Source organism: Anoplophora glabripennis, unplaced genomic scaffold, assembly GCF_000390285.2.
Source record: "Anoplophora glabripennis isolate ALB-LARVAE unplaced genomic scaffold, Agla_2.0 scaffold88, whole genome shotgun sequence".
NCBI classification, from domain to species: Eukaryota; Metazoa; Arthropoda; class Insecta; order Coleoptera; family Cerambycidae; genus Anoplophora; species Anoplophora glabripennis.
The window spans coordinates 100,906-115,478 of record NW_019416799.1 but is presented as its reverse complement, the minus strand read 5'-3'; the positions used below and the strand labels follow the sequence as shown (position 1 = coordinate 115,478).

The 14,573-nt window shown below is 36.2% G+C and overlaps 1 protein-coding gene across 1 annotated transcript in view; it reads right to left on the bottom strand.

Moving 5' to 3' along the window:
- The window catches only part of LOC108912012 (teneurin-a), a 225,486-nt gene that overhangs the window by 189,690 nt on the left and 21,223 nt on the right, over positions 1-14,573 (bottom strand). The window contains exons 2-3 of the mRNA XM_018717129.1: positions 4,045-4,254; positions 3,787-3,990 (exon numbers count right to left, since the gene is read on the bottom strand). Of these exons, the coding sequence (XP_018572645.1) occupies positions 3,787-3,990; positions 4,045-4,254 (414 nt within the window). The remainder of the gene's footprint in view (positions 1-3,786; positions 3,991-4,044; positions 4,255-14,573) is intronic.

Genomic DNA, 14,573 nt, shown 5'->3' with positions numbered 1-14,573 from the left:
CAATTATTTTATACTGTTATTTTGATATTTGATAAATGTAATAGGAAATTAATTTGTGTAACTGTTTATTTAGGTTAATAGTAGAATAGTAGGTATTAAAATATACGGTGTGAGAGTCAAATTTTACAGCGAGTCCCGGCCTCAGTTGCTACATATAACGTGCCGCCACTGACAGACTTACACCCTGTATAGTGGTATTAAACATTTTGATTTACGATTTTATTAAAAACAAATGTTGTGCTATGCTGTTCATCAGTCTGTGAGCTTTAATAAAGAGAAGGGGGGTAAAAATAAGCGGTAAAATTGCAGAACTTTGTTAACGAATATCCAAAGAGAACGAAGATGAAGCGGGCAATATTGACTTAAACTTGCTGCCTGTTGTGATTTAAAATTACAAATAAATCTATTCGCCCTCGAAGTCATGATTACACGGTTAATAACCACTCCGGTTTTCCAATAAAGAAATTAAATCGTTTGGCGGAAAACGGAAACCCTTAATTATACAAATTATAGGTATATTAATTTCTGATTAATGAGGAATCTATTCCGCGGCACACTTGAAGAGACCGGGGCAGACACTGATGAATTTTCATGAAATTCATAAAATTGCGAACCCATGCAAATAAAGATAACAGCATGTAAATTTATACAAAATTAATACTATGTAAATATTGTTTTAATGAACGAGTATTTTTCGAATTTCATCACATTTAAAATAACAGCGCTCCGCCGCCCAACTTTATATGCGCGTCATGAAATTGTAATTTAAATTATTGGATGCACCCTATTGCACGCGGCCCAGTATAATTACTGTTTAAATTGCATTATTTTCAATTCCTTCCGCCTCGGAGCGCAAATTTCTGCATATTTTTAAATATCAATTCCAAATTTCCCTGTAAGGATGTGTGAAACATATTTTCTTACGAAGAATCGCAAGTTTAGTGAGCCACATCTTTCAAAACCACCCTGTGCAATAGTTCTGATTATTACATACAATTTTTTTAATTGGCGAAGAGAAGAAAGTTAACCTGAGGATGACATTTACAACCAGCATTTCCAATTATTTTTATTCGAGACACCAGAAACTGTTTCCAGAACCCCAATAGTTCCAGCGCAGTAAGAAAAATATGCAGCTTATTTTCGCGACAAAGTATTCACTGACAAATATGTCGCAAGAATTTTTATACTCTCCTCGCGTGGTGTACACATTGCTGGCATACACATCGATCCTCCCCCTCCCCCCCTACTCGGAAGAATCTTAAATATGACGAAAGTTCGGCTCGTCGTTGCCGTGAAATATCCGTTTCGGAAACTTTTTCCAGTTGACGGTACAGAAAATGAATCAAGGGAAAATCCTCAGTGAGCTCCGTACACTGCGGCACTAACTGCGATAATAAAATTAGCCCGACAGTCGAGTTATGGTAATGAATGACGACTTGTAATTAGCTTAAAACTAGATAGGTGGCGCCACTACAAGTATCTCGCATCGGTTAATACGATTACGTCGCTATCGACTTTTTCGTTACGCGAAGGGCAAAGAAAATGCGGCACGGCAAACGAAGACACCAACTCTTCTTCATAAACTAATTAACTGCATATGTACATTCTTTCACTGTACATGACATTATCTACAATGTGACAATTTTTATAACATCTACGATAAAATAATGTCTGCTAGATTTAAACCCTACTCACTCATATATTCTTATCCCGACAAACGCCTAGCCAGTCTCGCGATAAGCGGCGCCCAAAACTCAATCAAACGTCATTAAATCAAAAAGGGAACTCACGTAATGCCCAATTAACATTTTAAAGCCCTAACACGCATCTCTATGGAAACTTTATAATTAGATCGCCAAGTCGGTATATTTCAGTCCGGCGTGGAGTTTGCGAGAATAGTCCGTCCGAGGGTCTAATACCCTCTAAGCTCTCGTATGGTTCCCTTTGTGCCGCCATAAACAAAGATAACGAATACAGATTTAATTATACAAGATCCCTCTGCTGATATATGCATATCTACATATGAACACATGTCTACAGACACAGGTAGGCATCGACAAAGACAAATAAATACAAACAGGTACGCAAACTCATACAGATAGGCCTCCAATTACATCCACGTACATAGATACCGATACAGAAATATAGATAATTACAGACATGCAGACGATGGACAAACATACAATTGTACAGCTAACGAAATCTGTTTTGAATGACGTACATGGATATTGACACCAATCAGATATACATAGATGATACACATATGTGTACATGTATGTACAGACGACACATATGGAGAGCCAAATATATAGGTCTCCTTATAAATAGAACTAAAATGACAGATTTACATTGATATTGCGATATAGATAGATGCAGATGCAGATATAGACAAGCATACAGAAAAGTACACCTTCAAAGATCTAATTAACTTAACAGATGTTGACACTAGACAGACTATGGCATAAATATATATAAATATGTACACATCTACAGACAATTTTATGGACAGACGTACACAGATATCAACAAAAGTATAATAGGTGTGTACATATGAACACATGACGACAGACAGAAGTAGGCATAGATAAAGACAAATAGATACAAACAGGTACACAAATACATACAGAGAGGTCTCCAATGACATCTACAGACGTACATAGATACCGATACAGAAAAATAGATAATTACAGACATGCAGACGATGGACAAACATACAATTGTACAGATAACGAGATCTGTTGTGAATGACGTACATAGATACTGACATCAATCAGATATACATAGATACAGATATCTTTGTGTACACGTATGTACAGACGGCAGATATTGGAGTCCTTATAAATAGCATTACGACGACAGATTTACAATGATATTGACATAGATAGATAGATAGATAGATAGATAGATAGATAGATAGATAGATAGATAGATAGATAGATAGATAGATAGATAGATAGATAGATAGATAGATAGATAGATAGATAGATAGATAGATAGATAGATAGATAGATAGATAGATAGATAGATAGATAGATAGATAGATAATTATATAGATGCAGATTATGGACAAATAGACAAGCATACAGAAAAATACACCTTCAAAGAACTAAACTTAACAGCTGTTGACACAAGACAGGGTATGACATAAATAGATGTAAATATGTACACATCTACAGACAATTTTATGGACAGACGTACACAGATATCAACAAAACTATAATTACACTGACATACTTGCACTAATATTGATACAGATAAATAGATAATTACATAAATACTACCTATTCAAATTCATACCTACCATAGAGACAATTGCATCAATAGAGAAAGATATGCACAGACGGTAAAGGCTGACAGGTAGAGAGATAGACATATTGGACACAAACAAATAGATATTTATATAGAGGTAGACGATGGACAAATAGAAAAACGTATAGGTAAATAGAGTTACACCAGTCCAGTAGACTTACATAGATATTGATTCACACTAAACATAAAAATAGATAGACTACATATGTACATTTGTACATATATTGTATACAGATGACATATCTGGGTAGATGTACATGAAAATTCCAGATATTGATAGATACATTACATAGATATTGTGCACAGACAAATTGATAATTCCTGTTAGACAAACAGATAATCGTAGAGATAAACAGAGCTACAAAGGTGTATTTTAAAGCAGACAGACAAATGTATAGATATATTTAGATAGACAGAGATAGATATAGATAAATAATGGACAACATTGCTTGCTTACAAGGCCACGGCTTCACTTACCGTTGTTTATGCACATCCTCTGCTGTTGCGACTTCTCGTGGTAGTTTATGTCACCGTTCGGAGCTAACATGTTGTCCGTACAACTATTGCAGGACGTTGCGCTACTGCTGGAAGTCATCCCTCCGACCCTGTGCCTGCTTCGACCCGACCGACCCAGGGTGCTATTCGACAGGTTCTTCTTATTGCTGGCGTATATAATTTCCCCTGTAAGAAACAATAACAAATGAATTGAACAGTGTCCTGGCCTCCTCAACGTACCATTGCTCCCTCGCAGCCTATCCTGCGGGGTCTGGTAGTGGATTTTCCTGGAGTTGGTGTTTTCCAGTGGGAAAGGTGAGGCTTGCCTATGAAGTGGTATCGGCGATCTCGGCGATACTAATGTGGGGGGCGGCGTGGGGAAGGGGGTGGTTGGATTATCTGTTGTCACGGCATCCTCCGTATCGTCTGACCTGTACGACCGATCCATACCTGAAAGGACGCGAAAATGGGTTGAAAAGAAGCGGCACTAGGGGAAATTGAGATGGTATCGGAGAGAATTGACGTTCGCTGTTAGGCGGGCCTTTTTTTATACGTGTCGTTGGCTCTTGAAAAATGCGTTATATGAATGGGCAAAGAAGCACTTGGATTTTTTTTATTTTGTAGATTCCAAATTTAAAACGTGAATGTTTAAATCCTTGGCAGGAAAATTGACCTTGGATAGAGCGGGGTCCAGCGGGACTATCGCTGGACCCCGCTGATACGGTTTTCAAAATCCAAAATCAAACAAAATATTAAAGTAAGTTTAGGACATTATAAAGCTCTGTACAAATTTTCAGCTCTCCGTTTTAAAAACATTTTTTGGTATCTCATACAGAAATGACATTTTACTAAAACAAAATTTCAAGGTTTACCGGATTTTACCTCGTTTCACCTATTCGGAGACGCTGTATAATCCTTACTCGTTCATGGCTTGACATTTCGATTTGGAAAGTACAAATTGAATTCAATATTTAATAGTCGCACCTGACGTGACGGGTAATTTTCGATTAATCCGGTGTTTTACCGAGGACTCCGGCTAATTGCTAATCGCAGTCATGAATGAAAATTTCTCATTCTCGCGGACGGGGCTGAAGACAAATTGGAAGATAAGCTAGTTTGCTGATAATTACATTTAAAACCAACTAAGCCGGTGTTGTAAAGGTTTAGAAGAGTAAGTAAAGGAGCAGCTACAAATGCAATTTCTCAGCGCCAAGTACTCAAGCATCATCCCCTATGAAATTACCTGATTAAATTTTCATATTCAATCTTGAGTTGTTTGCCCGGGGGAATAGACCGGGCTCGACTCGACTTGTGCGATTTTCTCCCGCCAGCCAGGCACTCCGTAATGATTGTAACCCGAGAGTCCGACGAACGGGCTGAATTGTGTGATCGCACGTTATTATTCTAGCCGTTCATTGAAATGTACATTTTTAAAGCTGACTGAACAGGAGGCCCTCAACCGGCAAATTAAAAAGTAAAAATAATGCGCAATATGCATATCGGGATATACTACCAAGAATTGAAATGGAGTATTTGCTTGAAGTACGATAAGTAAAGTTACGCACACTGTTTTAAGTATGGTAAGTTCGCTATGCGGTAATGTAAAATAATAATAAAATAGTTAAACTCGAGAAATGCTCTTTCCAAAAGCAGTAAGCTTGTTATACTTTCCAATATCTATATTTTTGTAGACCTTTATAGTAGCCTTCAACATCGAATACTTCGACCTCATGGATGAAATTGCATATATATTTTTTTCAAATTTAAAAAATACGTTTTTCCCTCCATTCGTTAAATTCGGCGGACACTTTTTCGTAATGTTCCCTGGATTTCGCTGGCAATAAATGGAAAATTGCTTCTTGAGCTTCTTCAAAAACAGCCGTAGGAACACAATTACTTTCTTGCGTTTTTACCAAATTCAAATTATTAAATAATACAGCTCCACAAAAAAAAAGTGGCAAGTCCGAAAGACAAGACCATGGTATCCATAAGGTTCCCGGGTCGCTGAATCAGAATCCGGTATCCGTTTGACAAGATTAGCTCTGGTTTAAGGTCAGTTCAAGGTCAAATGTGGAAAATCAATTGTCAACAACCTAAACCTATGTATCCACTTTTCAACCTATGTATCGTTTTGGGGGTCACCGAATCCGAATCCGGTGTCCGTTTGACGCGATTAGCTCTGGTTTAAGGTCAGTTCAAGGTCAAATGTAGAAAATCAATTGTCAACAAACTAAACCTATGTAACGAGCGTTCAAATAAAAACGTGGTCGAAGTTGGTTCTGACACATTGGACGTAGGGAGTAGCTTATAGCGACCAACTTAACCTCATTTCTCAACGAGCTGTATAGCAGCTGTCAGTTTCAATAACATTAATGACTATATAACTTTATTTTAAAGAATAATCGTGATAACAATAACAAACAATTAAAGGAGCTGCGGATAGTGTCCCCCTCCTTGTTATAACAATAAATTAAAGCAGCTGCTGAAAGTGTCCCCCTCCTTGTTCCAAGCACTTTTTACACCTGTTCCTCAAAGAATTAAAGACATTTTCTAAGATGCTCGGGGTATTCTTAATTTCACGAATCTTGTCTATAAGTCGAGCCTGTGGATGGTTTAAATCAGGAATAGGCAGTTCAAAAATAGTGTTTTTAAGGTAAGGCCACAAAAAGAAATCACACGGCGTAATATCACATGACCTCGGTGGAAATTCATGTTCAGCATTGAGACTTATTAGTCGATTTTGGAAAACTTCCCTCAACATATTCATCGTCTCGCCTGCCGTATGTGCCCTTGCGCCATCTTGTTGAAAGTAAAAGTTTGTAATTTCGTTTTCTTCCAGCTGGTTAACAAAAGGAGCGATAATTTCTTCTCTATACCTTTGCGCAGTAAGAGTACCATTAACAAAAATAGGTCCATAAATCCTCCTTCGATTGAGAGCACAGCAAACTCCAATTTTTTGAGCGTGTAGAGGGGCCTCGACAAAAAAGTTATCTGGTTTTTCAGAAGACCACATTCTCATATTCTGTGAGTTTACGTAACCACTTAAATGAAACCAGGCTTCATCAGAAAAATAGGTGATATTTTGAAGTTCACCGTAGTTGTTTAAAAACCATTCACAAAATACAGCCCGTCGCGGAAAATCAACTTCACGAAGTTCTTGCTGACAAGTTAAACGATAGGAGAACAAACGAAAATCTTTTTTTAACACTGTGTGGCAGGTACCGACTGATACTCCCACCATTTGTGATAAAACACGTACAGAAGTTCTTGTCGCATTTTCCATTATTTGTTGGACATTTTCTTTTAATTCTTCAGTCCGCTTTTTAGGTCGGCCGCTTCCTTCTTTTCTTGTTACACTGCCCGTTTCACGAAAAACATTAACACAACGCTGAACTGCACTTTGAAAAATTTTGTACTCAACAACGCCGGGAAATTGATTTTGAAATTCTATGAAACATTCCTCAACAGAATACTTCCATATTCCATCAATCTTGCGTCCATTTCTAAAGTAGGACTCTATGATAAACACTTTTTGTTCTTGAGAAAACACCATTCTAAACGCTTTTTAAAACGAAAATATTCAAATTGATAGCGGCGATATAGCGCTTTGACAGATGACGTTTAAGTTCATTTGCTATACGCTACGCCCTACGTTCAAATTTTCAGAACCAACTTGACCACGTTTTTATTTGAACGCTCGTTATCTATACGCTTTTGGGCTCGCCGAATCCGAATCCGGTGTCCGTTTGACGCGATCAGATCTGGTTTAAGTCCAGTTCAAGGTCAAATGTAGAGAATCAATTGCCAACAAAGTAAATCTACATATCTATAAGTTTTTGGGGTCGCCGACTCCGAATCTGATGTCCGTTTGACTCAATCAGATCTGGGTTGAGGTCAGTTCAAGGTCAAATGTGGAGAATCAATTGAAAACAAAGTAAACTTACATATCTATACGTTTTGGGGGTCGTTGAATCCGAATCTGATGTCCGTTTGAAGAGATTAGGTCTATTAAATACATACTAATGGAAATATATCAATCAACAAACGAAAGATACTTATATAAATATTTTGGTTTTAAACCTAAGTGAAAAATTTGATTGGGTTGGAGCAGTCATTTCATCGAGTACTAGTAAGAAGTATCAAGTCGTGCGAATATTTTTATTATTAAATTCCAGTAATTCTGACTCCACAAATATGATTGTGATGTGATTATGGATACAACGTTGTATTGCATTCGTGTTTTAATTGCCTTTTTTTTTTGGATAAAATGCTACTTAAAACACTTATACGATAAATAACTATTATTTTCAGATTTTTATTCAGTTTAGGTTGACGTAAATAACTATGAACTGTCATTTAAGTGTTACTTTTTAAAAATAATATTTTTTTTAGTTATTTATTAAATGAAAAATCAAGAGATGGCGCTGTTACAATCTTGTTTTTTTTTGTTGATATTCACTGATATTTTTAATTATTGTAATTTTTTTTCTGTGGCATATATTCTTCGACTATGGACATTTGAACATATTTGGCTACAATTTTCATTTGTCTGGAAGAATTCTAGACGACTCCGACCCCCTCCTACGTACATTTCTAAAGTCTGTTTCTTCCTAGGATCCGTAGCTTAGGAGTAAAGGTACGGGACACCACCACAAAGGCTTGTCCCGTCGTAAACCACTTTCCCCGCTAGACTTATTATTCAGGGCTGCGAATAACTATTTTTTATCGGCGAAATCAGACACTTTAAAACAACATGATATAAACCCAGGCCCCCGTTTCACGGTTCTCGGCGTTGGCGTTGAGTAGCGCAGTGATGGATGGTGCCTCAGAACCGACACACCAGTTTGCGGTGCGGAGTCCACGTGCCAGCCGCGTCACGTTCGCGATTTGTGTTAAAGGAAACCACCGGGCCGATCGAAGTGCACCCCCGAGAACACGTCGCTGGATGTTATTACAGTTGTTTTGTTTCTCGAGAATTACATATCCACTCCGTCTTGTCCGCGATAATGTAAACCCGCCGTTAGGTAGTTCGGGAGAAATTTGTTTTACCAGGCGAACGCGTTCGGGAGGGGGGGGGGACGCTTCCTTGGAACACGCTGTATATTTTTTTTCTGTTAAATTTATGTAACTTGTACAAACTAGTCACAAAAATTGAAGATTAAAAAATAATCCGAAATATTAAAAAAATATATTAAATAGTATCGAAAAAAATGAAAAAATGTTTTTTTTCGAAAATAAAAATTTTTTTTTTTGAAAAAATTTTTTTTTTTATTAAATTTTTTGTTCATATTTGCTTAGCTTTGCTTATTGATAAAAAAAGAGTTTTTGCAAAAAATGCGCCAAAAATGACGATCGTTTTTGGTAACTGTTATACTAATTATGTGTACCTAATCGGCAAGGAAGAATAATTTATTTTTTTGCCCGTAAACCATTTAGTATGCGAAAAAATGGGAAGAGTAAAAAAAGTTTCTAAATGAAATGCAGTATTAAAATCTACTTTTCTTGTTGGAACTGGTTAACGAAGAAAAAAGTTGTGAGCGAAATAAAACCAAGTGGTGCTAATTTCTTTTGCAGACATAAACCAGAAAAAAAGACTACCAAAAAATACCATTCAACTTGTTAACGTGTACAATACCTCCTTAAAATATTTGCACATCATTATGAAACACCCTGTATAATATTTTCTAATTAATTTTTAAATTGACATTTGAAAACAGCGGTCAAAAACAATTTTTTTCAATTTTTTCGATATTTAACATATTTTGATAAAAAAAACATGGAATTTTCATTCTTTTTCAATTTAAAAAAATTATAAATGGTGCAAAACTTATTCTTTAATTGATTTTTAACGAGTGATAATTTCAATTATTTTGTTAACAATGAAAGCAAAATCGCAACAGTTTCAACTTTTGAAGGTTTCTTTGGGATATTTTGGGGTTAAAAAAACTAAAACGGTCGAAATGTTTAATAAATGCTATTTTTACTAATGGTGACGAAGCATCAACTATCAGCGTCATTGTACATGTCTGCCTCTAATCTGAAGCTTCGCATCGATCAATTTATTCCATACGTACTAGCGGCACCCTAATGCCTGCCCTGTGCGCAAGATTTTGGGATTAGTTTTGAAAACTGTTTATTTTTTAATTTGTGGAAAAACAGCTATATCTCCTGTATAAAAAATTTTGTAATTGATTTTTAAATTGACATTTGAAAGCAGCGGTCAAAAACACGTCAAATTTTTTCATTTTTTCCATTTTTTCGATATTTAACATTTTTTGATGAAAAAAAAAACAGAATTTTCATTCATTTTCAATTTAAAAAAATTAATAAATTTAATTGATTTTTAACGAGTGATAATTTCAATTATTCGGATCACAATGAAATAAAAATTGCAGCAGTTTCAACTCTTGAGGGTTTCTTTGGGATATTTTGGGGTTAAAAAAAACTAAAACGGTCAAAGGTTTTAATAGATGCTATTTTACTAATGACGACGAAGCATCAACTATCCGCGTCATTGTACATGTCTGCCTCCGATCTGAAGCTTCGCATCGATCAATTTATTCGATACGTATCTAGCGGCACCCTAATGCTTGCCTTGTGCGCCAAGATTTTGGGATTAGTTTTGAAGAAAACTGTTTTCTTTCTTTTTCTAATTTGCGGAAAAACAGCTATACCCCCATGTATATAATATTTCTAATTAATTTTTAAATTGACATTTGAAAGCAGCGGTCAAAAACACGTCGAATTTTATAAATTTTTTCGATATTCAACATTTTTTGATGAAAAAAAAAATGGAATTTTCATTCATTTTCAATTTTAAAAGAATTAATAAATGATGCAAAATTTATCCTTTAATTGATTTTTAACGAGTGATAATTTCAATTATTCGGATCACAATGAAAAATAGCCAGCAGTTTCAACTCTTGAGGGTTTCTTTGGGATATTTTGTAGTTAAAAAACCAAAACGGTCGAAATTTTTAATAGATGCTATTTTTACTAATGATGACGAAGCATCAACTATTCGCGTCATTGCACATGTCTGCCTCTGATCTGAAGCTTCGCATCGATCAATTTATTCGACACGTATCTAGCAGCACCCTAATGCCTGCCCTGTGAACCTGACATGACGGTGAACAATCTGCTGGTGAGGGAACCTGTTTTTTGGCAGTCAGTAGCATTGTGTATCGTCAGCATAGAGCGGCACACGGTTTGATCTTAGATTTAGCCTATTTCTGCAACGTGCAATGCCGCTTACTAGATTACTACTGTTTACTTATTTGATAGTTGCCACAAAGTGTCCGATGTTTTTGGGTATATTTATTTTAGATGTTTTTATATTGTATTGTAAGCTTCAGGTGGTAAAGCAAGAGCCCTACGGGTTGAACCCCTACGACTGCGTACGTTTTATTGATTTAAAAAGAGCAATAAACAAGATAAAATCTTAAAAGCTATTAGAGTTGGTAGTCCGACTAATCCAGAAATGAGAGAAAAGTAAATTTACGCTTCCAAATGCACTTTTAACGTAGTTCACTTAAACTGAGACTGATAGTGACTTATATTAGACACGGAATAAAGTTCAGGAACCTCCGCGTTCCCTTCTGGCTTACTTAAAGGCGTTAGGGAACCAATTACTGTTTCCTTCCCGTTATATTTATGTATCAGATAGCGGATAATTCATGGCGATTCCACACGAACGCCTCGAATGTGTGGAGAAAGAACACCAACGCGAGTGAGGATAACGCGTCGCAATAAAATATTTTACTGTTTTGTGTTTTATTCGCCGTTGTCCGCGAAGGGGTCGTGCCGCACCACCAACAATGTTGCGTATGGTAATTTTATGGGACGCGTTTGTTTCTTTCGCGTCCGGACGCGTACCCATAAAACGTCAAACGATAATATCATGTCGGGCGAGATATGAAGGTTCCAAACAAATCAGTAATGAAGCCGCATGAATAGCGGGTCTGGCGCAGGCAAAAATCCACACAAAGCAAATAAAAACGTGCAAGAATCGAACGCAATCCCGCAAACATATCTACTTTCTGGTTTCCAAAGGTTTAATTCAACAAATTAATATGTAAATAAATGGAACAAGCCTCCAGAAGAAGTATTTTTAATACTTGATACACCTTCACTTCTATTCTCGAAAGAGTACTATGTACTTTAATTCTCCACAGAAATAACATATTTTTTAACTGTCTAAGAACATTTCTTTCGGCAGATGTGTGGGAAGAATTTTTAATCCACATAAATTCATTAGTTGATCCTCCTTATTCGGTATCGGCTTTTGTGTTGTGCTCGGCTTGGTCCTGGTGCTGGCAATAAAGTATTCCGGGGGAGAAGCCATTAGGCAGTAAAATGTGGGGTTATGTCAGATATAAATACGACGGCGGGGCGCTAATGTAATTCCTGTAACAGTTTTGACGTTGGCGTTGAGCATGGTCGGATTTTTTAGCGCCGCTCTCCCGAAAAATTATTTAAGTAGGTGTCCTTCGGGAATTATTAATGATTCCGCATCTCCTCGCCCGCTGTTTACTTTCGTCCTGCAGGGGGCGACGGACAGGAAATTTAATTAATGGCGATACAGGACTATCAATTGGGATTTTTGGCTTAAGTATGTATTTATGAAAAATAATTCAAATTTTTATTAAAGAGTTCTAATATTAAACAAAGTATTAGTACAAAAACTCACAATTGAGTATACTGTCAAGGTCATTTATGATTAGACGAAAAAGTAGTGGACCCAAATTCGAACCTTGAAGAACCCCTGATGTACTTTCATATGTTTTGGATTTGAAACTATTAAATGTAACAGATTACATTCTGTTATAAAGGTAGGGTCGAAAAAAATAGTAATTCGTCACTAAAACCAAACAAACATGAATTAAACGATCCTGTCGAATTTACAATGAGTATCTGACTGCGACTAAGTATCCATTTCAAATCGAAGAGCGGATTTTTGAAAGATAACAGCCGGTGTATTTGGAATGGTTCCCTTCGAAGTTGTATACACTCGAGCTAAACTATGGAATATAATATATTCAGTTGTGCTAGAGCAAGTAAGAGGATTGCTGAAATCCTTGTACTGTCGGGGAATACTGTCACGCTTTACATTTGCGGTTCGAGATGGACCTGCTCTTAGAAACGTAATATCTAACAGATCTAACAGACAAATAATTGCAATTTCATGAATATTCCGAGTAAGCTACTTGATAGGGCTCCAAATGGTCGGGATTGTGTTAATTTGACCAACTTAAAAGGTCCGAGCGCCCCGACAGGTCGTAATCACTCAATACGGGCTGAACTTATCGAGCAGTGGGCACCCTCCTTAATGCATTTCGTCTATTGTTTACCATCATGCCCTCCCATTTGAATTACTATACACTCAAACTGGAAAATATTCCATCATGATTGAATATCTTAGACCAATGTCAGACTATTAAATTTGTTTGTACAAAATAGTTTAATTACTTGAAATAGGTCATACTGTATATACAATTTTCATTTAAATGGAACATTTTCAGTGACGCGTTGTTTTATGCCCTATTTAGCCAGCAAATATAATTCTTACATCAAAAATATTTTCTGTATAAAGGTCGAGACCGTTCTTCATTTGTTCGTGGGACTGTACGCCGGCCTACAATGCCGTATCGTGCTGTTTGTTTGAACTAGGTTTTCACTTATGGGAGCACGTGAGTTCCCCTGGGACCCTGTCGTTTTAAAACAATTACTACTGGAAACCAATCCCGCGCCCTCCAGCAAGTTTACTCTAGCTAACTAATACTTAACTTTTTCTCTTGGATGTTTGTTCGCTTTTTTTTAAGAAAACGGTTTATTTTTCAATCACAAGTCACGTAATATTACATCGAGTACATAAAACTAAAAAAATTAAGGTATCTTTACTATAATTAATCCGGTATTAATATTTCTTTAAGTCAAATTTATACGATCACGAAAATTTTACATTTGCGAGATCCGTGAGCACTTAGGAATTAGTAACTATTTTTTACGCATTCAACCTTGTTAAAAGCGATGAAAGAACAATAAAAATATAAAATACTTAGATTAGGTTAGGTTTCAAAAATTCACTCAACAGAGATCCGAATTGCTCTTCACAAGAAGCAAAAGGCGCGGCGCGATTTTCACCTATGTTTCCAAACATTTCCTAAGCTGCTACCAGCCGCCTTAAACAACCAAAACCGCGGTAGACAACACCGCCAGAGGTATATGCTATCTAGAATATGAAAATTAGCGAAAAAAAAAGAGAAACTCGAAAAAATTCCTATCTGCGATAATATTGTAAAATTGTCTAAAGGAACATAATACAAGACATCTGTCACCTCGTGAGTCACAAAGTTTTATTAGCTAACTTTTCTATTTAAACAAATAAATGAGGAAAACAATTTTTTCATTTTGCAGGAAAACCATCAATTTTAGCGAAAAGTGACTCCCAAACAGCTTGTAGGGAATAAAATTATCTACAAAATGAGACTTGTTAAATTAAAATCGGTTGATAAACAAAAAAGTTATTGAAAAAAAACAAGAAAAGTGCACATTTTTTAATTTGTTTATAACTATCGCATTTATTGTTAAAATCTTATAAAACCTATGACAAGTTGAGGGTTTTGTCATACTTTAAAAGTGTGCCAAAAGTAATCGCTGTAGGTGCAATAGTTATCGCACAATTCAATTTGTTTATAACGGAGGCTCCAAAAGTTATGAACTTTAAGTCTCTGTACAGGCGTTAATTTTCAACCAAATATGATTCTGAA